Here is a 24,097-nt window from a genome sequence, read left to right as displayed (position 1 = left end):
GAAGCAGTAGATACTACTGCTCAAAGAGCCTTTCAGAGTTTAAGGCTGATTAATAAAGTTTGAGAAAGTTCTCAGCAGCCAAATCAAGAGGTTTGAAATACCATAACCTGTTGTAAAACCTCAATTTGTAATTTGTTGCTGTCCTTATTAACATCTGTTTTACAAAGTAGGTATTGAAAGTTCAGTGCCTTGTGATCTGGTCCATCAGACAGAAGTTGAAGTAATGACAGGCAATGGCAAATCCAAGAACAGGACCTTGAAAAAGTTAATAACGCCATTGTGTCAAGAAGGAATCAGACCTGTCACTTGTGCCTAGCTAAACATCAGCAGCCTTTGACGCTAGATGTGGGTCATGTTAAATCCTGGCTTCTAGTTAATCTGTACTTTGAAAGGCAGAGAGAGAGAAAAGAAGCATTTCAATGGGAAGCTTTAATTTTAACTGTAGTCTGCTTGAAAGGTGCTAAGGTTCTGGGATATTAGAAAATGTCCTGCTAGATCTAGATGCTGGGCCAGAGGGTAGGAGCAGTGACAGGAGCTGAGATGGCTTCTCGTTTATCACATGACTGCAGGAGTGGGGGAGTCTGGCTCCTTGGGCTCATAATGTTTATTTAAATTGTGGTTCAATTTTTCTGGAAATCCTTCCTGACCTTTTGCTATTCGTTCTTGATTATTCTTTACTTTAAATATTCTTGGGTTTTTGAGATCTTCTGATTTCCTGTTTAGCTCTGCTGGAACACAATTTTTTTCCTGAAATTGAGTGTGAATGAAGCTCTGGACTCTGGGAATGCATTTCCATGTGTTGCATTCAATACATCTTCATAGATTCATAATTTAGCTTGAGCTCTCTTGTTCAACCCCCTGCTCAAGCAGGGCCAACTTCAAAGTTAGGTCAGGCTGATCAGACAAGTTTTGAATGTTTCCAAGGCTGGAGTTCCCATAGCCTCCCTGGCACTTGTTGCACTGTTAAATCCACTCTGTGGTGAAGTTTATATATTTTTATTTCAATTGGAATTTCCCTTGCTGCAATTTGTGTTTGTTGCCTCTTGTCCTTTTGCTATGCACCTCCAAAAAAAATTTGTCTGTCTTCTCTGTAACTCCCCATTAGGTAATTGTAGACAGCAGTAAGATTCCTCTTCACCTTTTCCCTGGGCTGAACAAACCCATTTCTCTCAGTATTTCCTTGCATGTCCTGTGCTCCATCATTTTACAGTCTTAGTGGCCTCCATTGAACTTGCTCCTGTATGTCAATGTCTTTCTTGTACTGGGGGACCCAAAAGTGGATTGAGCATTGCACAGCCTTTCTCCAGTTTGTCCCTCCCTTTGGTGTAATAACCTCACTGCTTGGTCAGCATCATCTGCAGACCTGCTGAGAGTGCACTGCCCGCGTCATGGAGGAAGGCATTAAATAATACTGCCCTGGTACCAACCTCTGAGGAACACTGCTGGTAGGCAGTTGGCCTCCAGTTAGAACTTTGAGCCTCATGGTCCAGCTGGTTCTCCACCCACCTTGCAGTCCATCCAGCTGGTCCATGTTCTTTTATGATGCTTGATGTGATGGCATCTGGGACAAAGAAAGAAGAAAAAAAAAAAAAGACGTAAACAAAACAAACCAAACAAAAAAAACCCTCCAAAAAAGCAAGGCCATCTGAGTTGCCAGGGCCTGTGGGAAGATGGAGAACTGGTGGATGTAAGGCTTGTAGGTCGGTGCATAATGCCTTTTTCAAATTCCTTTTAATCCCAGACAAAGAGTCAAACACTGAGTGCATAATAGCTGCATATATAAAAGGAATTTGGGGATTGCTGTTTTACCAGCTATTCTGTAATTATACAAGCAGCCGATGATAACTGTTAAAGGCACAAACTGTATGCAAATTGCAGCTGTGGGGGAGTCAACCCTGGACTTGCTGCCTCTGTACTGTGATACTGCTGGCTCTGCACAGATCGTTAACAATGGCTCCATTTGCAATCTGTCCAGTGGCTCTGGCATTATCGTACCATCTTACATATTAATACTGTACCTAAACATTTAAGTAGGGCCTTACAAGCCCAGCTTGATTCCCGTTGTCAAAACTTCCCGACAGCTCTTATGACGAGGAGTCCTGTGCTAATTGTCTCATTACAAAACACTCCAAGAACCTGTATCTTAATTGCTTCAGCTAATGAAGAATGAATGAATTTGGACCTGGTATGCATGTCAGTGTTGCGCAGAACAAGGAAGACTGCCCCAAAGCGAGTCAGCAGTAATTCCTTCCAGCAGAGACATACAGGAACTTATTGCTTTCCTGTTTGTCCTTCTGCACCCAATACCCATTGCCACCTGGCCTGAGCTGATCAGGCTGATGTCTGTGTTCCTCAGTGTGAGGGTTCAGCTGAAGGTGACTCCAGATGGTGTTCAATCCAAATGACAGCAAAATGCCGGAGAGATTTGTCTAGACAAATAAAGGTATTGGAGGTATTGGTGACACCAAAGGGGAAAAGAGCAACCTATAAACCCAGGGACTGAAGGCTCGACTGGCAGCAGTGGGCTGACTTTGTCAAGCATTGTTCATGTTTGTCCTGACTAATTGGAATGATCATCTCTGGAGATCTGAGCATCTGGGATTGCTTTTTGCCTAGCTAGTCATGCCCTCTCCCTCAGCAGAGAAAAACAAGCATTTCTATGTGTAGTTCGAGTTCAGCTCATCTTCACGGAAAAACAGAGAAGAGCTCAGAGGAACTGTGTTTCTGAAGCACCGTGTTGACGGGAGGTGAAAAGAGCCTGAGGTGACTGTCCTGTTGTCAGACACCGCCACTTTGCAGGTCTAAGGTGAGATTTGGCTCCAGATTAAGATGCTCAGATTCAGGTGTGTGAGGATATCTAGCTTCATCGAAGGCTGGGGAGGGCAGAAGGCTGTCTGGCTCCCCCTGCCAGTGACACAGGTGTGGTTTCACTCTGTTGCCCAAGTGTGGGGGTCTAGGGCTTTTTGAAACATGGTGGGACATCCCACCTGGGCTCCAGCAGCTGTTCAAGGACACAGGTGTCTTCCTGTGTTGCACCTGCCTGCCCTGTGTGGGTGTCTTGTCTGAACTGCTTGAGCTGTGTTGCTTTTGAGGCTTCCTTAGCTGTAGAGTAGGTGTCCCCTGAGATGAACTGGCTAGTTGTGTTGACTTGGGAAGGTCATGGGAAAGCCCATGTATTCCTACACAACGATGATTTTATCCACTCTTCTCACTTGATTTTTGTCTCTGGACTTCACCTTCAGCAGGACAACCCTAAATGCCTCAGCATTTTTCTCAGTGGTGCCATTGCTTCTCTGGCATCAGCTGGCCAAGAGCCATAGGGTGAAACTTTGGTTCAGGCCCTCACATAGAAATAAGCTCTCTCTCCTGTGTGGCACCAGAGTAATATGTTTATGCCCACCATGGAGGGGCTGGCTCCCCAAAGGGGAACACGAGTCTCCAGGGATGTAGGGACTGGGAGAAGGGCTGTGGGTGAAGAAGGGGAACCAAGGGGAGAAGGAAGCCAGCACCAGGCATGGTTTCTCTGATGAACACACAAACACATTCAGGTCACTGCTGATCTGGAAACCCACTAGGGTCTGGATTGAAGGATGCTCCTTTCTGATTTTGAAAAAAGAATAACAAGGAGCCTCAAAATCCATGATCATCTTCAACCCCCTGGTCTCAGGGACTGGTTTTGAACGATTACAGAAGACTCAGCAAGTACTGTAAAACCTATCTGTAATAAACAGCTTAAATTTGCTGTCATATCTAGCAGGGTGAGGAGAGGCTGGAAACCACAGTGGAGGATGATGGGCAAGAAAGGGATGGAGCAGGATTAGGCAAGATCTGCAGGAATGGCAGCCATGGTTCCTTGTCCTTGGAACCTTACTGTTACTGATGTTACTCTTGCAGGGGCAAGGTCACCCTTGAGTCCTTTATAACCCTTTGGGCTCATCGGAAGGCGTTATCTGTTACTTTCCCTCTGTAGCGGGTCCTGTCTGTGGTTAAAGTCTGACACTACTTTGCCTTGCATTTCTATGGCACCTTTTCATGTCTCTGGGTCCCACCATGCACTGCAGAGTTAAATTGATTGGTACGCTCCAGGCAATTTACCCTTGATTAAAGAAGACAGGTCTCTGCGGTGACAGAGTTGTAGATTATGCTTTTTAAAAATATATTCCCTGCTGGCTCACACTGGAGAAAGCCCTGTTGCTGTCTTTCTTTCCATCTGAAAGGGTTACCATGGTATTATGCTCTAAATTATATCTGTCATTTCTGTGAAATAATAATCATAGACTCAGCAGGGTTGTATTTTGCTTTTTATTCCCATTTCTAACAAGATTTTCAAGCAGCATGTCACATTAAGATCTGCAGCAGTTGAGGAGGAACAGCCTCTCTCTCTTCCAGACAGCAAGATGATAGCAGTGGCTCCGGTGTGCCTCGCTCCAGCTGAGCTTTGCCTCCACGCAAGCATTAGCGGCAGGTAGACGTCACGCTCCTTTGCACAGGGAGGGATTTTCATATTTACCTGTGGTTGAACTTGCTAAAGAACCCTGCGAACTTCACACATGCAAATGCCAAAATGCACCTTGTGCATTGCCTGCTGGTGTGTGGCTGGAGACGGGGGACAGCAGTGGCTGCAAGACTGGTGCAGGGTCGGCAGCAGCTTTGTTTTGTTCCTTGGTCTGGCACAGTTGTTTGGCATGACTTAGCCTTGGGCTCGGTGGGGATCTGCTTACCTGAGCCAGTCTGGTTTCAGAGTTTCCCCCTCCTTCTGTCTTCCCCTCTCTGCTATTTCTCTTCCTAACAGCGGCTGGTTATGGGCTGCTCCATCACACGCAGCAGCCACAGCAGCACGTGGTGCCAATGGGGTGGCTGGAGCCTCTCGTCAATCCACCCTGATTAGCATATTTTGAAATTGGTACAATATCTTTAAACAGGACTCTGGGTTTGTGGCCTAAGAGCTGTTGATAGTAATGCTGTATTTGACACTCTTTTCATGTCATCGCTGTGCTCAAAGTGCTGAGGCTGCCCCAGAAGCCCCAAGAGTAACATCAGGAAAGAGGTGAGCAGGGTGCTTACACCAACAGTGCAGGACGGCTGGAAAGAGGCCACTATGCTGCACAAGTTATTATTATTTTAAATGTTATTTAGACTGCAAAGAGAAAAAGTAATTTATTTTTCTTACCTTTTTATGCCTGGGAGACTTTCTGTTCTGTCACTTTCTGATCACCCCGTCTGTGGGAGCGTGTTAGCTCTCTCTTCCCGTTCACCGTGTGCTTTCCCTCCCAGCCCGGCGGGCAGGGGAAGCTGTGCAGTGTGTCCCGGTGCTTCACTCCGCTCTCTGGTTTGCCCCTAGCAGCACCAGCAGGACGCCAGCCAGCCAGCAGGCACAGAGCCATGCAGGATGCGAAGCTTAAAAAGTGGAAATAATTATCACCTTAGCAAGCCTAGTGTCCAGAATTCATGTTACATTGCTTTGGACCCTGATTTCTGGACACGTGTTATAGTTTTGCAGGTTTTGCCAGAATGGCACGAATGTTTCTCATGCTTTTTATTTTATTTATTTATTTTTTTAAACCCAAACATTCAGCTTCCCTCTGCATGTAGGTTTTATTGTGTTATAGGTAGCAGTATGCAAAGTCTTTGACTCTCCATGATTGTCCTGTATGTGCAGAGGCCTCTTCTATTTCTAGTGGCTATCTATATGCAATATATTTCCATGCAATATATATATTATTATAATATATATATGCAACAATATATTATTTTATATATATATATATATATATATATATATATATATGCAATATATATTTCCAAGCATGCATCTCCTCCATGCATGTCACTGAGAGCATGTTATGGTGCAAAGAGAAAGAAAAATTTAAATGTCTCTCTACACTGGACCATCTGACCATTTGACTTTGAATATTTTCTTTGAAGAGCTGGTCTGTTACCAAAAATCGTTTAGCTGTGTGGTGTAGGACTTTTTGGTACTGTGGGCAGTACCAGAGCTGGCCATCTCACTGTAGAAAAATGAGTGATCTTTTTATTTGTAGTGGCTTCAAATTAAATCTAAAGTACCTGAACTTAAAGATGAAGCAAATGGTATTGCCTGGAAGCTGGTCTTGCATGGAAGACTTCTGAGGTTTTGGGGGGAACCAATGGTTGTGCAGGGGGGATACAACTCAAGAGAGCTGTCTGGAGTGTGTGGCTGTGCTAGATGGTTTTTGGAGACCATTCCTGGCCAGAGGATAGTGATGACACAGTATTTGAGGTAATGCTGTGGGCTAGGACTCATTAATGGGTCAGTCTCTTCTCCCTAGTAACAAGTGATAGGACAAGAGGAAACGGTCTCAAGCTGCGCCAGGGCAGGTTTAGTTTGGATATTAGGAAAAACTTCTTCCCCGAAAGGGCTGTCAGGCACTGGCACAGGCTGCCCAGGGAAGTGGTTGAGTCTCCATCCCTACAGGTATTTAAAGAACGGATAGATGTGGTGCTCGAGGACATGGTATAGATGGACTGGGCAGTGATAGGTTAACGTTTGGACTCAATGATCTTAAGGGTCTTTTCCAACCTTGACAATTCTATGACTCTATGGGGCCATGGTGGGAATTGTTCTGCCCCAGGCCAGGGCTGCTAACTGCCCAGATGTGCTGACACTGTGAAGTGCGAGCTGACCAATACTTGCCACTAATGGCAGAGCTCTGATGGGCAACAGAAATATCTCCTGGACTTCCCTCAGCACAGCTGTGGTGGGTGCAGAGCACATGAAGTCCTGCTGGGAGGGGACACCCTCCGTGGCAGGTGGACGGGGTCATGGGTGCTCTTCACTCTCCTCCTTTTCGTGGCGATCATGGGAAAAAAACAAGCAACTGGCTGAGGTCAGGTCCTGCCTTGTCAGAGCCGTGACAGCCCGTCTCCGCTGGCATGTTGATGTGTGACGACAACACAGCAGACAAGTCTTGCTGGGATGATTAGCATATTCCCCATTTCCGTGCCAAATATGCATCATCTCCTGGGGTGATTATTAAGCTGCTGAGGAGCCTGTCACTCAGAATTACCTGGTAATAAATCCCGATCTGATGAGTCTCGGCCAGAGGGTGGTGGTCCCCCCGCAGCCTGGCTCCACACTCCACCGGTGGGGTGGTGGCGATCCCTTTGCACCCCGATGGGCACAGCCGCTCCTCTCAGCAAAGGCCTCTTCTGGTGCGTCGCTATTTTATCGTCAATGCCATGATATTTGATATTGTTGCCTAGAGAAGCCTCGGTGTGGTGCAGAGGACTTCCTAACCAGCTTCTGGCCTTTCTGGCAAGGAGGAGAAGCTGAAAGGTTTGGCTGAAATACAACCTGAGCACTCAACAGCCAGACGGATAAAAGTTGCATTGATATGACAAAGGGCAAAGGACTATCCATTTTTTGAGTTTGTTTTTGTTTGTTTTTTTTGTTTTTTTTTCATGCTGGCACCACATCCATCACTGATGCAGTGATCCACGATTATGCATCCTTCATGCGTCCCAGCTGTAGACACTATGGCATCTCCTGGAAGCTCAATCTCACACATGGAGCATCCCCATCGCTCTTTGGGGATGCAACTGGTTGTGTTCATGGAAGAGCCTGGTAGCTCTGCTGAGAGGAGCGAGGAGGGGGTTGGGTTTGCAAAGTGAGAAAAAGGGAGATGTTCAGCTGTTAAGTTAATAAACTGATTACAGATTTGTGAAATGTGGATTCTCTTTCCTCTGAGGTAGCCTTACATGGGCTTGCATCAAGAACGCGACAACTTTTGTGGCTCGGGGTGTCTTTAGAGTGACTGATATTTTTTTTTTTTAATTTTTTTTTTTAAATCAGTTTAGGACTTGATGGGTTTCACCTTTCTCTCTTTGAGTTGTCAGTTCTTCTCACTAGTTTTTTTTTTTTTTTTTCTGAAATAAATAAAATAACAGTTTGGCAGCTGTAATGACAAACGTGAAACCCAAATGATTTGAGCCATGGGCCAGTGAGCTGAGAGGGACTGCTTTACATTGCTTTTAATACATTTTATATTTTGTGTATAAATAATTAGATCTTAGGAATAAAAGCTGTCTATTTAATTCATGCCATTGAAAACCCTCTGCGCTGTTAATAGGCTTAGTTATAGGCGACACCTCTTTGAAATAGAATTCTTTTATGCATTTTAAAATTGTTCATGGTAAACATACTGTGATAAGCAGACAGCAACTAATATTTCCTGCAGGCAGAATGCACCTAATTAAAATTAATTGATTAAAAAAAAATCATCATCACTAAAATTTCCAAACTATTTTTTCTTCTTGACAAAGCACCCATGGTGTGGTGTGGGAATGCAAAAAGCCACACGTCCGGGCTGGTGCCTGGCTCTGCACGCTCTTTGCTGCTGAGATCAGGACCACCAGCCCAGCCAGGCTGCGTTGGAGATGCTGTTCGGGGTACCAAAATGAGTATAACGAATATAAACTGCTTTGGGAGACTGAGAGTAACAAAGGGCACATTCTCCACGAGCTGTTGAGTAGGGGCTTATTCAGAAGTTCAGTTGCAGGTTGCTGTAATAACTCTGCATTTAGAGTGATTCAGCCCCATTCTAGTCTGATAGACTGGATGCTGGGGGTGAGGTTAGTCCCTTAGGTCAAGATGGGATTTTCTGACTGTCTCTTCTCTCCACAGGGACTTCTGTTCTCTACCCCTGAATGTCTGAAGCAACCCCAAGACCTAGTGAAGCTCTACCTGCATGAGTCAAACCGGGTGTACCGGGATAAGATGGTTGAAGAAAGGGATTATGGTACCTTTGATAAAATCCAGCTGGAGACGGTGAAGAAATTCTATGATGTAAGTGTTGAGGTTCCAAACTGTGATAATAGCGTACATGCTCATAGGAAAAAAGTTCCTTGGGAAAGCAAAGTTTGACCGAAGGTCTGCCCATCTCTCGCTTGCCTGGAGGGCAACATTCTTGATGGGAGCCCAGGAGCAAAATCTCTGTCAGCCGTATTGTGGGCTGCCAATGTTGCGATATGGGTAAATGATGCGCTCCCTAAGGGCATGGGGAGAGGAGATTTGGGCTCTGTGAATTAATTAAATTCCTTTATTTAAGTGCTTTGAGTCTCATGTGGCAAAAGCAGGAGAAGGGTCAGATCCCCGGTCTTGATGGGAGCAAAGTGAAATGCAGGCACAAATCCTTAGTGCTTTCCCTTTTTCCAAAATATCTTTCAAATGAAAGCTCTAGACTTGCTTTGCTTCAGGCCTGGCGTCACCCAGCAGTGCTGCCATATGAATCACACAAGTATCACTGAAGTGATAAGTGGTGCAGACAGCGCTTTTTCCTCCACATATTATCATTGTCCATGCAACAGCCTAACGTTACGGCTATTGCTGCAGGGCTTTTCTTGTGGCCACATTCTCTTACGGTAATGAGCTGAGTTTGTGTGATATGCAAAAAGTAGTCAGAGCAAAGGAAGTCAGTACTGGAGCTTTTTCCTTTCCCCCTGTTTCCCTCTTCTCCCTTTTCCAACATGCAGGTGCAACTATATGGACATAAAAAGATACTTGCTAGAACACCATACTTTACTTGGAAAGATGGCATAGAGCTGCAGTGTTTTTTCCTAAACTTGTTATATACATATATATATATATATATTTTTTTTTTTTTAACAGGACATTGAGGAAACTTTAGAGCAGGCCAAGCAAATGAATGTGTTTTGCCATTTTGCTAAAGGCATCGGTGAACCCAGCTATAGGCCAGTTCCAGCCTGGAAGGAGTTGAACCAGATCCTTGTGGAAGCCTTGGACAACTACAATGAAGTTAATGCTGCCATGAACCTGGTACTATTCGAGGATGCCATGTGCCACGTGTAAGGGGATTTTCTGGCTTTATGGTCTCATCATAGCATTTGTCTGCACAGATTGCTTCCATGGAGTTTCCTGGAGGATGTAGGTATCCGTAATTATAGGTGATGGAGTGGAGGTGTGCAGAAGCTTCATCTGCCCATGAGGCGTGTCCAGCACAAATATTGTGCTGCTTCTCTATCTGGTGTTTGGAGGGCACTTTTGAAACCATGAGGATGCCTGGGGCTGTCAGATGGAGGGACTGCATGGTGGTGGTTATTTTAAAGACTGGGTTGCTGTTATGATATCTTTGGCCCTTGATGCTCTGCATATGGCACAAACATTTATTGCGTGTGACTGTTCAAGTGCTTTGTTGTCTTCACCTAACAGCCAGCTACAGAACTAGTTATACTGGGATTTCCCTAAATGCTTTCACAACTGGTTTAGAGCCATGTTTACACAGGTTCTTAGTGGGATTTTCGAATGTATATAAAGCCAGATTATGTGCATTCAGGCTACTAGTTTAAATGGATTGAGGCATTTAAACTGCTTTGATCCTTTGAAAATCCTGCTTGCATTTAGGTGCCTGGAGGTCCAGATTTCCCTTTGAAAATTGAACATGTGGGACTATATGAAAATAGCAAGCCTCCAGTCCATAGTTACGAAGCTATTTACACGTCTGTGGTGTAGATAGTGAGGCGCACCTCCAGCTTTCAAATACGATTTATACGCTTGTTGGGAATCCCAGCAGAGACAGACTCATTTCTGGGTGCTGAAATATAGATCTGGCCTTAGATCACTTAGGAAGATGGACCTGCCCTGTAAGTCATAGTTTTAACTGATTTTGTATGAAAACATTGTGTCAAGAGGTGCAGATTTGTGACTCTAAGCTAGGAGGAAGCCTCTGTCCTGCTGCACTCCAGTGTGTGTAATTTCAGTTCTTGCTGAACCTGGCAACCTAATGCAGTCACTCTCATGCAAATGAAAAAAATATAGATAAACTGCTACTCCTTTTAATGAGGTTTTTTAACTGTTTCTGTTCTGAGAGCTCAACAACCCGTTACTTTTGCAGTGTAGTGTGCTGGTTACGCTGGGGCACATTTTCCCTTATAGTATGGGCATTTACTCCTTTGTATTAAGGAGCCATATGCAACCCGATGTCCATAGGCATTTCTGCTTACATTGCTTGCAGGAAGGTGACAGTAATGTTAATCTTGTGCTCCTTTTGCACTTCACATAAATTGGGATTTGCAACAAAATCTGGCGCTACCCCTCCAGTTAATATTGTGAATAATCAGTTGGGCTGGGGCCAACTGTATGAGATTCAGCAAGGCTCAGGGCTGGGTCCTGCACTTGGGTCACAACAACCCCATGCAATGCTACAGACTGGGGGAGGAGTGGCTGGAGAGCTGCCTGGCGGGAAAGGACCTGGGGGTGCTGGTCAACAGCCACCTGAACATGAGCCAGCAGTGTGCTCAGGTGGCCAAGAGGGCCAATAGCATCCTGGCTTGTAAGAGAAATACTGTGGCCAGCAGGACCAGGGAGGTGATGGTGCCCCTGTACTCAGCACTGGTGAAGCTGCACCTCGAGTCCTGTGTTCAGTTTTGGGCCCCTCACTCCAAGAAGGACATCGAGGTGCTGGAGCGTGTCCAAAGAAGGGCAACGAGGCTGGTGAAGGGTCTGGAGCACAAGTCCTATGAGGAGCGGCTGAGGGAGCTGGGGTTGTTTACCCTGGAGAAGAGGAGGCTGAGGGGAGACCTTATTGCTCTCTACAACTACCTGAAAGGAGGCTGTAGCCAGGTGGGGGTCAGTCTCTTCACCCTAGTAACAAGTGATAGGACGAGAGGAAACGGCCTCAAGCTGCGCCAGGGCAGGTTTAGTTTGGATATTAGGAAAAAATTTCTTCACCGAAAGGGTAGTCAGGCACTGGCACAGGCTGCCCAGGGAAGTGGTTGAGTCCCCATCCCTGGAGGTATTTAAAAGATGGGTAGACGTGGTGCTTGAGGACATGGTTTAGTGGTGGACTTGGCAGTGCTGGGTTAACGGTTGGACTCGATGATCCTAAGGGTCTTTTCCAACCTTAACGATTCTATGATTCTATGAAAGCGAGGTTTGAGTATTCATCATGATTTTCACTGGAACTGGGTGAACTTCATTCATTGCATTTGGAAATTGCATTTTGCTGAAATACACAAGTTATTCCATCTCAAACAGCTTATGAATGTCAGCTTGAATTTGCTGAAAATTTTCAGTTGGGAAACAAAGAGAAAAAAAAAAAAAGGAAATGTTAAGGACTTTTAATTTATGTAAGGAAGTGGGAGATACCCGTCAGTCACCTCCTAATCCAGGACTCATTATGCGCATTCACAAAGCACGCAGCCCCGGAAAGCGCACACTGTCATCTTTGGGGAGAGCTAGCCTAGAGAATTGAAACTAGGAACATGAAAATACACGTCTGCACAAACTAGATTGCTTTTCTGGGTATAATTTCACAATCTGTGCGAGTCTGCATGTAGATCATAAGATACTTGAGTTGTACTAAAGCAGTACAGTATTTCTCACAGTTTATTTGAAACATTAATTAGATTAGTCTAGGAAAATACTCAGTTAAGTGAGCTGAATAAAGGCAGTGACGTGAAGAGGGGAATGGTACTTGCATTTAAGAAACAGGATGGTGAGGTTTTCACAGGTAGGATCCTCTAAACACCCCCTCACTTGGGGTTTTAATACATGGGGATATCAGCAATTGCTTAAAGAGCACAAATTGGAGGCAGGCAGAGTTCACCGTGCAACACTCAGACAGGACAAGTCAACAGAGCTGGAAAATAATAGCAAGCTCATTTTTAAGAGTGAGAAAATCTCGCTGTTAAGTAGTGGTGGTTTGGATAAATAAGAAACATGGACTCTGTTTTCCAGACATGTTTTTATGCCGTTCTAGACATATATGAATATGCTTTAACACATAGCAGGGCTCTTCACCGGAACGTGAACCACATGTTCACATTTCACAATGCTTTGTGAAGAGAAACCTTTACTGGGAGGTGTATCAGAGCCTTGGATTTTGTTCTCAGTTTTTGCATGTTGATGTAATGTGCTTTTTCCCCTGTCCTCCCTGCAAAGCTGTCTAGGCCTTCACCTTAAAATAGTTCTGTCCAGCAGGACTTGGCAGGTGGAAAAAAACCTGGACACAGTCTGAATTGACACCAAACTATTTTTTTCATCAGCTACGTCCTTTGTATAGGGCTCAGCAGAGATGGGGATTGATTGCTGACATGTCTCTCAGATTGACATTTTTCATCCCATTCAGAATACAATTTCTTAGTGAATAAAATATGTATTGAAAAGCACCGGGCAGAGAAATAGAAAAATACACTTATTAATGAGAGGTTTTGTATGCTTCGATTTAGTTGCCGCATCAACCGTATCCTGGAGTCCCCCAGAGGAAACGCTCTCCTGGTTGGCGTGGGTGGAAGCGGCAAGCAGAGCCTGACCAGACTGGCAGCCTTCATTAGCTCTCTGGAGGTTTTCCAGATCACTTTGAGGAAAGGGTATGGGATCCCTGACCTGAAGGTACGTGAGTTTTAAGGCTGAGGTGGGGAGGAAGGAAATAAAAAGCAGAACTTTACCTGAAAACTTTGTTTTGTTGCATATTGAGCGATACCATTGTGAAGATACTTAAAAGCCTCAGACACGGTATTGGACCGCAGAGAGGAACAATGCTTCTTGGAATACCTTGCTGGTGCAGACAGACCTGATGTCCTCTGCCAGTCCTCTGAGCTGGCCAGGCCTGAGAGCACTCCAGCCCAAGGCTTAGTGTCAGCGCTGGGCTGTGCTAATGAACCCAGTGTTGCAGAGATCCACTTCATGCTTGTTCAAGAAACCATAAAGGACCAGAAAAGTTCTGTTTGATTATTATTTCGAATTAAACCAAGATGTGGTAATTAGCTCATCTGTGAGGTGCATGTTGTGGAGTGATTTGGAGTGGAAAAGAAGTAGGAGAGAGTAGGAGGCATGTTCCAAATCGTATCCAGTTTTTCCTCCGGTATTTTGTATAGGGGAGAGACTGAGTGGATGGTGGATGGTTCACTATAGACAACATGTGCCTGTGCTTGTATTTATGCACAGGCTAGTGAGCTTAGGAGATACAAATCAACATTTTAAAATACCACTGAAATGGTTTAAAAGTATTTTAGCTGCTGGCAAAATGATTCTCATTTAAAAATTTCATAAAAATCATAATCACAGTAACTTCACTCCAATCTGCCTGGGAGACATGATGGCCGATGAACCCCGGGTTCCTTCCCCATCAGTGGCACGACTTGATGACCTGTGGTTGTGTACAAGTTGTTTTCATTATGTCACACAAGCCTGTCCCACCATCCATTGGGTAATTTCAGCTCTCCTCTGTATTTTTCAGCCCCGCTCGTGGGTTTTTCTAGCTCCTACCTGCCTATTTATTGAGGAAGCCTGCACTCCCATCTAGGAATATAGCTTGATATAAACATTAATAAACTTGTTTTCAAAGCATCTCTTTGCTTCTCTGTCTGTGGAGGTGGAAGATAATTTGATGTTCCCTTCACTCTGTATACATTTTCAAAGAATTTATGAAATATGGAGACATGTTTTTTCTTAGATATGGAAAAGCAAGATGGTGACAGATTACCCTGTCTGCCATTGGCCCCTCCCACTGCTATAATTGATCTAATCCAAATTTCCAGTGATGAAAGTAACAAATGATTCTTTTGGAAGAAGCATGTGTGTTTGCTGAATATCTAAGAGAGTTTCTGAAACGTTGGCCAGTGCATTCCTTCAGGGTCCCCTGCATGTCTTGTATCCTGCTTGGAAGGGCAGGAAGGAAAGGATGGAGTTGCAGCTGGATGATGGTGTTTTTCCCATCTCATGAACAACGTGGATTTCAAAAAGATGGTGTCCCTTATTCAGATGACACTGTCACCTTTGAAATGAAACAGCTTTTCCATGCAAGCAGGATCTCTGGCAGCATCACTGCACCGGGTGGGAGATGGAAGGGTGAGTCCCTGCTTGGACTTTGGAAGAGAAGGAAGAAATACACAACTGAAAAAATCCATGTTTGCACATGTGGTTTAACAAGATTCGATGGCAAGGTACCCTGGATTATTTACTACATAGGGGACAGGGTCAGATAAGACTGTCAGGGAGACTCTTCTGTTGAGTCATGAGGTTCAGAAAGGACCCCCTTGCTTTCTGAAGTCCTTCTCAGAGAGGAGTCTAGGTGCAGCTGGATCCAGACTTAGCCTCAGACTTGGTCAACGGTTTATGTCTAAAGGATTAGATGTGCACAATCAATCCTTTATGTCACTTAGCTAAGATTTCAAAGTTTAGCATGCTATTAGTCACTTACTGAGGATTTGTTGTGGCAAGGAATTTCTCAGCCTCGAGGAGTAACCTTGAGAGGCGTCCCTACTCAAGTGGAGATCCTGGTGTGCAGCCTGCTGCCATGCAGGAGAGCTCAAAGGGCTCTTGGGCTGCTCACTATTTATGGGGGTAAGATGATTAACTCATAGTCATATTTGCATACTGACCACAGATGCCAGTTTCTTCCAAATCTGGCTTGAGTCGGGCACAGACCAGCACCATGGTCAGGTGGGTGCATGACCATAAATTAGCCCTTGGCTGTTGTGTTGTTATCTGTCTACCCTGAATCTACCTTGATCCTTGAGCTGGATGCAGCCATCAAGACCAGATGCACTCATCATGGGCACCACTGGTGGTTATCGCTTGTTCACAGTTATGGAAAAAGGTTAGGGCAGGGGGAGCACATTGCCACATCCTCTCTTCCTCACAAACAAAAAAATTGTGTTGCAGCACCTCAGGAAAAAAAAAAAAAATTAATGTATTCTTATGAAACCAGAGAAATCTACAGCATTGGGATACCAAGGAGCAACATTTCCAGTCACTGCTGTCTCTCCCAGTCCCTGTGGTGCTTTAGCCTCCCTGTGTATGTGACTTACTGTACCCACAGCCTGGGGCAAAGTGAGCCTTTATGAACTCCCCTTGCAGCCTCCACAAGCAGAGATTGCATTGATGTCTTCAGCCACATCCATTGACCTCTAAGTGTTTCAGCCGCAGGCATTTCCCTTTGTCTAGCGGTGCTGGCCAGGGCTTTCTTCTCATTTTTGTGTTATACAGACCTGGGCATAATGTCAAGTCTTACTGGGTAATGTCTTACAATGACGATAGCAATAGCCTCCCCCATATAACCTGGGAAGCTCAGCTGTGAAGATGGAGAGTGGCCAAAATGCAGTTTCATGCTAATTAATTGCAATTGCTTTGTTCTCAGTTAATGGGAAGATTCTGAAATATCCTGCTTGCAGGTGCGGTACCTAACCCGTGCTTTGCAGAATGTAGATGCAGCCTCTAAGTTCACTTGCTTTTCAACCTCCAGGCAGACCTGGCAAACCAGTACCTGAAAGCCGGCGTGAAGAACATAGGCACTGTGTTCCTGATGACCGATGCGCAAGTGGTGGATGAGCAGTTCTTAGTGCTGGTGAATGACTTCTTAGCATCAGGTACATGTCTCATTGCTTTGATTTCTCCTGTCCCCCTTTTCATGCTTTGCTCATGGCACCATCTGTAGTTCTAGAATGTACAGAAGGGCAATATATGAAGTAAGCTAGAAGATACGTGGGTTAAGCTCTAGAGTGAAAGCAGTGCTAAGGTCTCCTTGGTGAGGATGCGCTCCATCACCTGGTAGATTTTTTCTTTCCCAGATGTCTTCTACCTGGTTTTTCCATACTTCATGGTATACTGTGTGTGGTTGTTAAGTGACATGTCTGTTGTGATATTGCAGCTGAGGACAGAGCCAAGGAATGTATTGACAGATGAGGAGTTTGACCTATGGATCCTGTGCATCCACACTCTAATTGTCTAATAAAATAAGGTTGTTCCTGGCTAGAATATTTGACTGGGGTATCTGAAAGTTGGTGGATGATGCAAAGCCACCAGATGACCATGTCTCTGTGTGTCAACTAGCTGCTTAGCCCATCCCATTCCAGTCCTTTTCCTCTTTGTTTTCCCAAATGCATTTAAGTTTTTGAGTTGTTTCTTGCTGAAACAATTGCAGGATAGTCAGTTTACATGCCAATGCTCTGTTTCCCTGCAGAACACGGCACAAGCATGTGTGGATAAGCACTCCCCGTGCCGGGTGCACCACAGCTACAGTGCACACAGCAGTGTGCAGCTGTGTCACCATGACCACACTAGGTAACCCAGGGTGGGCGTATTCCCCAGACTCCCTAGTAAATCACTGCCACTAACTGTGTGCCACTTGTTGCCTTATTTATGAGTCAGGAGTGGGAAGATACCAGCTGGTTCAGGTGACCTCCATGGATGGTGAGGGGCGGAGAGTTGACAGCACAGTGGAGCGATAGTTTGTGAGTAATTCCAGAGTTGACATATGTGGCTATAAATTGGCCAGATGGTTTCAGCAGCAAACAAGCCCTGCCTGTGATGAATTTGTAACCAGGAGTAAGGACAGGGGTTGTTGTAGAGGGTGGTGAGTAACTCCTACCACCTCTTACGCATGGTGTAGACAACACAAACACCTCATGACTCAAGGTGAAGCTCTGCAGTGTCCTGCAGCAAGGGGCAGGCTGAGCAGCCTGGCTTTGGGATGGCCAGGTCATCTTACGGTGGCTTTGGAAAGCGTTACGTTTCCTTGTGGTTGCTATGTGGGGAAGTGGGGACAGTTGAGAGGGTCCTCACTTAGCGTCCAGGGAGGCAGCGTAGAATTGCAGCCGTCCTGAGGAAGGGACCTTGCAGAGACTGTGCCTTCCCATGGCGCGAGCTAGTGCCGCCCAGCGGGTGCTGACTGATGGCTCTGGCTGCTCTCTGCTGTCTGCATGCTTCTTTTTCTTACTTGTTTCACTTCCTATCATCACCTAAGAAGCTAGAACAAAATATATATTTTAGTCTTTCTTATAAATGAGCAGATTTCTGATTAGTGTATTTTCCTAAGTGATTAGTGCTCATATTGACAGTATCTCACTCAATAATGATGATTTCAATCAAATCAGAAGCCAGAAAGGAAGCGAATAGGTGATAAATCAAGGAACCACTAAAAAAATATTTGGTTGGGTACATTTTTGGCAATCAGTTGCATAACTATCAACTTTAAAATGTTTTAAAAAGATTTCTAACTTTTAAAATGTTTTGGTGATCAGGGGGTTATTTGACCACTGCTGGAAATGGCATTGAACAGCTGCAGAAATTGTACATGTAACTAATTCATTTGCAAAACTAAAATGATTTTATTATCGTGTATCGCATATTAGGTATTTGATTTTTTTTTTTGTAATCTAATTAGCACTGTAGATCTGAAAAAATGGGCTTTCTGCACTTTGACTCTATTCTATGTTTGTTTGCCTTGTGCATTTTTAAGAAAATTTGCTCTCACGAGTGTTTATCTTTTAGCAGAATGGCCTTCTGTGCCACTTTTCTGCTGCTGGAGACTGTGGGCACCGGGCACAATGATTTTTCTCGAGGAAAGGGCTTCCCTGAGCCCTTGAAGAGGGCGGCAGCCACTTCACTTTGCTCTAAGACTGCAACAAAATCCAGACCAATAAACTGAAATGTGCCCTCTTCTCTTAGGTGAAATCCCTGATCTCTTCCCTGACGATGAAGTTGAAAACATCATCAACAGTGTGAGGAATGAAGTCAAAGGCCGGGGGCTGGTGGACTCCAGGGAGGCTTGCTGGAAGTTTTTTATAGAGCGCGTTCGACGACAGCTGAAGGTGAGACAGAGGCTGGGGGAGTTCGGGTCCTCACCATCAACCTTGGTGCAGGGGCACGGGGTGGAGATGCTTTGGGCTACCTTCTAGAGAGGTCAGACTGCAGCCTGAAAGGCTTTCTGCTTGTTTATGATATGAACCGTGATTCTCTCAGCGAGTAGTACTAAAGCATAGGAAATGCTGTCTGTTGTCATCACTTCTTGGGCTTTCGAAAGCACTATGGGAGTTGAAAATTTTCCCTTTCAAGATCTGAGCAGCCTTTCCATTTTCAAAGCCATGCACAGCGTTTTAACTGGGGTGCATCAGGACTAGGTCTTGCTGCTTGGAAAAGTTGCACAGGGGATCAGTCTTCATGTGGTTGATAATCCATAGCCAGAAGAATTAAAAAAACATTATCTTAAAAACAGACTGCTGGAAACTGAGTGGGACACAATATGGCGACAGGATTTCTTCCACTGCAGCCCATATTCCAGCATAGAAAGGCCTTATAAATACATCCTAAGATCCCAAAACAGTTTCAGAACTCCCCAGGTATGCCCAGCACATGGAGAAAGTACAGTGCAAGAAGGAGCTTTAGACTCTTCCAGAAGATATTTACCCGTCTGCAGGACTGCACAGTGCTGCGGTCCCAGAGCAGGGATGTAGGGTGGGCAATGAGTGAAGACTTGATCTTTGCTTAATGAAAGCATATCCTTCTTGCTCACTGCTTGGTTTGTGTTGGTGGGACACATTCACTGAGGTAGCGTGGCCTGTTCCCTTTTTGATGTAGGCAGGTACATGTTTAGAATGGGCAACAGCTGGACCTTTGATTTTTGAGGGAAAATTTGGGGACCATGCCACAGTATAGATGCCGAAGGAGAGTCCTCCTCTCTCTCCATCTCCCAGTGTACAGGAGAATTTCTGGTGAGCGCTGATGCTGTTTTGTAGCTCTTCTAACACCTTGGTTGTCTTCTTCCTGGTGTCCCTCCCTAGATATATTCCTGTTAGCTATTGAGGTACACTGGAAGGGCAACGTGAATGTGATTTACTTGAGGCTGATCCCTTTCCCTGTCTTCTCCTTAACAGCATGTTAGAGCAGATGGATGGGGTCAGCCAGCAAGTGCTGTTTATTCTCCCTAGCGTTTTGTGACAGCATCACGTGCTGTGCAGAAAGCTGATTGATCCGTTGCTGGTCCAGGGCATGCTGGACCTCTGGGAGCAGCACAGGAGTGGGGCTTGGCCCAGTGGAGCATGAGCACCAATACACCTTCTGCCTCAGGGTCTTGAGAGAGAGTAGTGTAGGTGCAGAAGAGGGGTTTTGTACATGGATAGCTTCCTAAAGCTTGCCTGGCCCTGAGAGAGCAACTTAAAGGTGCCCGAGGCTTATGCTTGAAGGTGTAGGAAGGATTTCTATGTGTCTGTCCCCTGTGTGTGAGCATGCAGTGGCCATGTCAGAGGAGCAGAAGCTCTGGGTTCAGCTGCCTCTTCTGAAATGGAAACAAAAGTGGTTTTGTTACAGGCTGGCTTTTGCAGCTTCTAAAAAACAGATTTTAGTTCATGGTGGAGGTCATGACACCTTATAGAGACATCTGAGCTGACAGCAGCCTGCCCCGTGGCACTTGCAAGGCTGTGCAGGTACCAGCCAGGGCTAACAAGTGGGAGAGGGATAATGCATTGAGTGAGATACGCTGCTTCCCAAACCAGCCCTTGCTCAGATATTGCTACTTCATTGCATGGTGGTAACTTGTCCGTGTCCTTCTTTGTGCCTGATTAGCAGAGCTTGTAAATCCAGCTGCAGTGTGCTTGTAGGAAAAGGACTGTGATGAATGGTGGTGGCAGGTCTTGGTCCTTGGGTCTTATTTTGCAGTTAAAGCTGGTAGTGGAGCAGTGAAGAGGAAAGGTACTTTGCCTTGTCCTGACTTTACACCATGAGCGAGGAGTTTCCTTCTGGAAAAGGGAGAGCTTGTGCTTTCCTGAAAGGAGCTGAGCAGACCGGCTGTGGGGGGAAGGAGGCTCCCAGCCTGCAGGGGAAGGCAGGTGGATGAGGGAAGGGCGCTGAAGACTGGAGGAAGAAGAAATGGTGCAGGGCTGGGAGGATGCTGGGCAGGAGAATAACAGCCCCTTGACCAGGCCCCAGAGTAATGTGAAGAGAGATTTCCCAGAGACCTATGAACACCGCACAATTTGTGGCAACTCAGAAACTTTTAGCAGCTGTTGGACTGAAATAAAAGCCCGAAAAGCAAAGAAGCTGCTGGGAAAAAATGCAATAACCAGGGAAAATGCATTCAGAAATGTTTTTATTTTCATTCTGCTGTATTTTGAGATTTCTCTATTTTTAAAAAAATTCTCATTCTGATAAAAGCAGATTTTGCGTTTCAGCCACCTCAACCCTTTTCAATGCTGGCTTTTGGGGAACCAATCCAGGCAGGCCTGTGGTCCTGCCAGGAGAATTTAGATCCATTCACTTTAATTCCTGGTTGCACCACTTGAATCTGGATGCCAGTTCCCTGCCGGCCGAACATTTGTGTAACTGCTAAAGCAGGGAAGAGTGGTTATATTAAACCCTGACTGCAGCCTTGAAAGTGTGCCAGGCTTCTGCTTTTGACCATAGCAATGCTTAACACAACTGCTTGTCTTTACTGCAGAGAAAAAATATGTTTACTGCTAGATTATGCCTTTTCCAGGCCAGGCTGGCTGGCCTGAAGTGCAAGGGCTCAAGGACTGAGGTTGCTGTACCCTTAGTTGGTGGCATGAGATTTTCCTTTGGAAGTGGCTGGAAGAGCCTGGGCTGGGCTGTGCGGCTGGAGCCCAGTGCCTGCTCCCTGCCATGTCTTCTCACCTTCTCCTTCCTTGGGCTCTGCAGGTTGCACTGTGTTTTTCGCCTGTTGGTAACAAGCTGCGCATCCGCAGCAGGAGGTTTCCCGCCATCGTCAGCTGCACAGCCATAGACTGGTTCCAGGAGTGGCCGCGGGAGGCCCTTGAGTCCGTCAGCCTCCGCTTTCTGCAAGAAACAGAGACTGTGGAGGTGAGCACCTCACCCATCGGCATCTGGGGCTGCCCGAGCCATGCCTGGGTTTGAGTTCCTCTGCGGGGTGCAGGTGGTAGCCACCCCTGGCCGCACAGTGCTGGTGGCAGCCAGGTGTGACCTTGTCCCTCTGTTCAGTGCAAGCAATGCCTCACACAACGAGGACAGTATTGCAGAGAGGGTTTGCTCACCTTTATTTCCCTCCAACACTTATCCAGGACATCTGGGGGACTGTTTGGAGCAGAATTGCTGGTAGTGCTGTAGTGCATTAAACTTCATCGAACCACGCTTGAAATACGGTCCATGTTTTTCAGAGAGGGGCATGGACCTCAACAGAAGTATGGCCATGGGCACCATGCTCGTATGTGTTTGTACACTGATAGTATTGCCAGTGAAATGACTGCTTCGCTAGCGAGAGAAGCAGCTTACAAATCGGTCCAGAAAATAACTTAATGCTTATGATTATTGCAGGGAACATACGCTTTTCTCTCCACATGCTTGTCTGAGCGTCTGTAATTCTCAAGGGCAAAAATATGTCAAGTTCTCATTGATGACAACCTGCTGCTAGACTAAAAGAGACTCAGTTCTGTTTATTTAGCTTTTCTGGGAAGGAGTTTGGAAGAATAAAGTCTACAATGTTTCTTTTTATGAGTGTTCACTTTCCCCATTTGTATAGAAGAAAAACCCAAATTTATACTTAAAAGGCTGTTATTTTATAGAGCTGAATGCTACAAAAATTGCTTGGAATAAGATAAAGTATGAGATAAAAAGATATAAAAAGAGGTATAAAGTACACGAACAGACAAAGTTATTTTAGAGATAACAAATGAAAAGGGATCAACTTAGATGTTACATCCCGGATTTTGCTGCAGCAGAAAATAAGTTAATAAATTCCTTTATATACAGCACAGGTCTGTGCTATATATAGTTGTTCTGTTTAAAATATTTTCTCCTTGTCTTCTCATCTTACTTTTAGGATTCAGTGAAAGATTCAATAAGCAAATTCATGGCCTACGTCCACACAAGTGTCAACGAGATATCCCGATTGTATCTGAGCAATGAGCGACGATATAACTACACCACTCCAAAGTCGTTCCTTGAGCAAATCAAACTCTATCAGAATTTGCTATTGAAAAAGGGCAAGGATTTAAAAGCAAAAATGGAGCGACTGGAGAATGGCCTGAAGAAGCTCAACAGCACGTCTGCACAGGTAAGCAAACACTTTGGGGTTAAAAGCTGATATTTTCCTTGTTTCTCTGTTAGAGACATCTCTGCATCCTGGTTCAAAGGAGAATTTTACAGACTGAAGCTGGGCAGGGTTCAAAATTTGTGCTAGATCCTGGCTCTAGTCTGGCTTGAACTGGGTTCCTGGAGGAGCAGAAGTTATATCCTGTACTGGAAAGGAGAAGGGAAGAGATGTGTGTCCCGTCTCTGCTGTGTGGGTGATGCTAATCCCAAATGAAAGATCATAGTAAGTAAAATGAGACAGGGAGACAGTTGGCTTTTTTTAATGGTTATATTTCAGCGGTAGTGACAAAATAGCTTATAAAATATGGGAAGACCAGTGATTTTTGGAGTTGCATTCAGGAAATCTACAGTAACTTCAACAAGAATCCTGTCTTTCAAACTAAATAGAGCATCCTTTTAAAATAAGACTGATGTTCATTTTCCTTGCATTATCCTATCCATCTTTAAGGAAAACTAAGGCATGTCTGAAATGTAGATTAGCCGTCCCAAAATCAGCCTGCTGAAGAGCAGCACTGGCACTCTTCTGTGATAATGACTAGATGTTGTTCTGAGTATTTCACAAACCTCTCTGTAGTGAATCAAACTGCCTTTCAGAGCTTTGCTGTCTACATCTGTTGCTAAACTCCCATTTTTCTCTCCATTTCATATTCTATTAAGTCTTACAAATGTTCGCTTACAAGCTTCTACTGTGGCAAATGGGCTCTCTCCTGAAGGTGCTCCAAAGAAATGCAGGGGGTTGATGTGAATGAAGGACTAGCAGATTCAACCCTTTCCATATATATGCTCTGGATAATGCTGGTGGCATAAATCATGTCTGTCACGCTCAATAGGATACATGCCTTACTGGAGGGTGATGTATGGGCTTTATTAGTGCCTCTCAACTCTTACAGTCTACATCTCTCTTCAAACAGTTGCTTTCTTCATGGTGCAGGACAGGTCTTTGAGGACACAGGAGGGGAGTGGGCATGTTTCATGTCACCTTTGCAGGTTTTATCACCTCCTTTGTAAGGATGCAGCTGAGGTTGAATAGCCAGTAGCAGAGAGCACCCGTCACAACCCGTGACACCAACCAGAGCAATAAGTACGTGCCCTCACTGCAAAGCAGACCTTACATCTACCTTACCTATGGAGGCAAATAATTTTGCTGACCTGTGCGGTGCTGCTGCTTTTGATGATGCCCCAGTGGTGGACAAGATGGCTTAGGTCTATTTTTTATTGGGAGCAACTAATATGAAATGAACATTTTGAGGGGAAACAAGT

At 45.1% G+C, this 24,097-nt stretch overlaps 1 protein-coding gene across 1 annotated transcript in view; it reads left to right on the top strand.

The window, feature by feature from the left end:
- DNAH9 (dynein axonemal heavy chain 9) overlaps positions 1-24,097 on the top strand; it is a 174,845-nt gene that overhangs the window by 35,470 nt on the left and 115,278 nt on the right. Inside the window, exons 22-28 of the mRNA XM_087751325.1 lie at positions 8,663-8,824; positions 9,647-9,843; positions 13,225-13,387; positions 16,242-16,365; positions 18,446-18,588; positions 21,428-21,589; positions 22,566-22,799. Coding sequence (XP_087607451.1) covers positions 8,663-8,824; positions 9,647-9,843; positions 13,225-13,387; positions 16,242-16,365; positions 18,446-18,588; positions 21,428-21,589; positions 22,566-22,799 — 1,185 coding nt within the window. The remainder of the gene's footprint in view (positions 1-8,662; positions 8,825-9,646; positions 9,844-13,224; positions 13,388-16,241; positions 16,366-18,445; positions 18,589-21,427; positions 21,590-22,565; positions 22,800-24,097) is intronic.

Source organism: Nipponia nippon, unplaced genomic scaffold (genome assembly GCF_047370975.1).
Source record: "Nipponia nippon isolate SJK-2023a ecotype South Korea unplaced genomic scaffold, ASM4737097v1 scaffold_14, whole genome shotgun sequence".
Lineage (NCBI taxonomy): Eukaryota > Metazoa > Chordata > Aves > Pelecaniformes > Threskiornithidae > Nipponia > Nipponia nippon.
The sequence above is the reverse complement of the archived record's forward strand: the minus strand, read 5'-3'. Positions and strand labels throughout refer to the sequence as shown.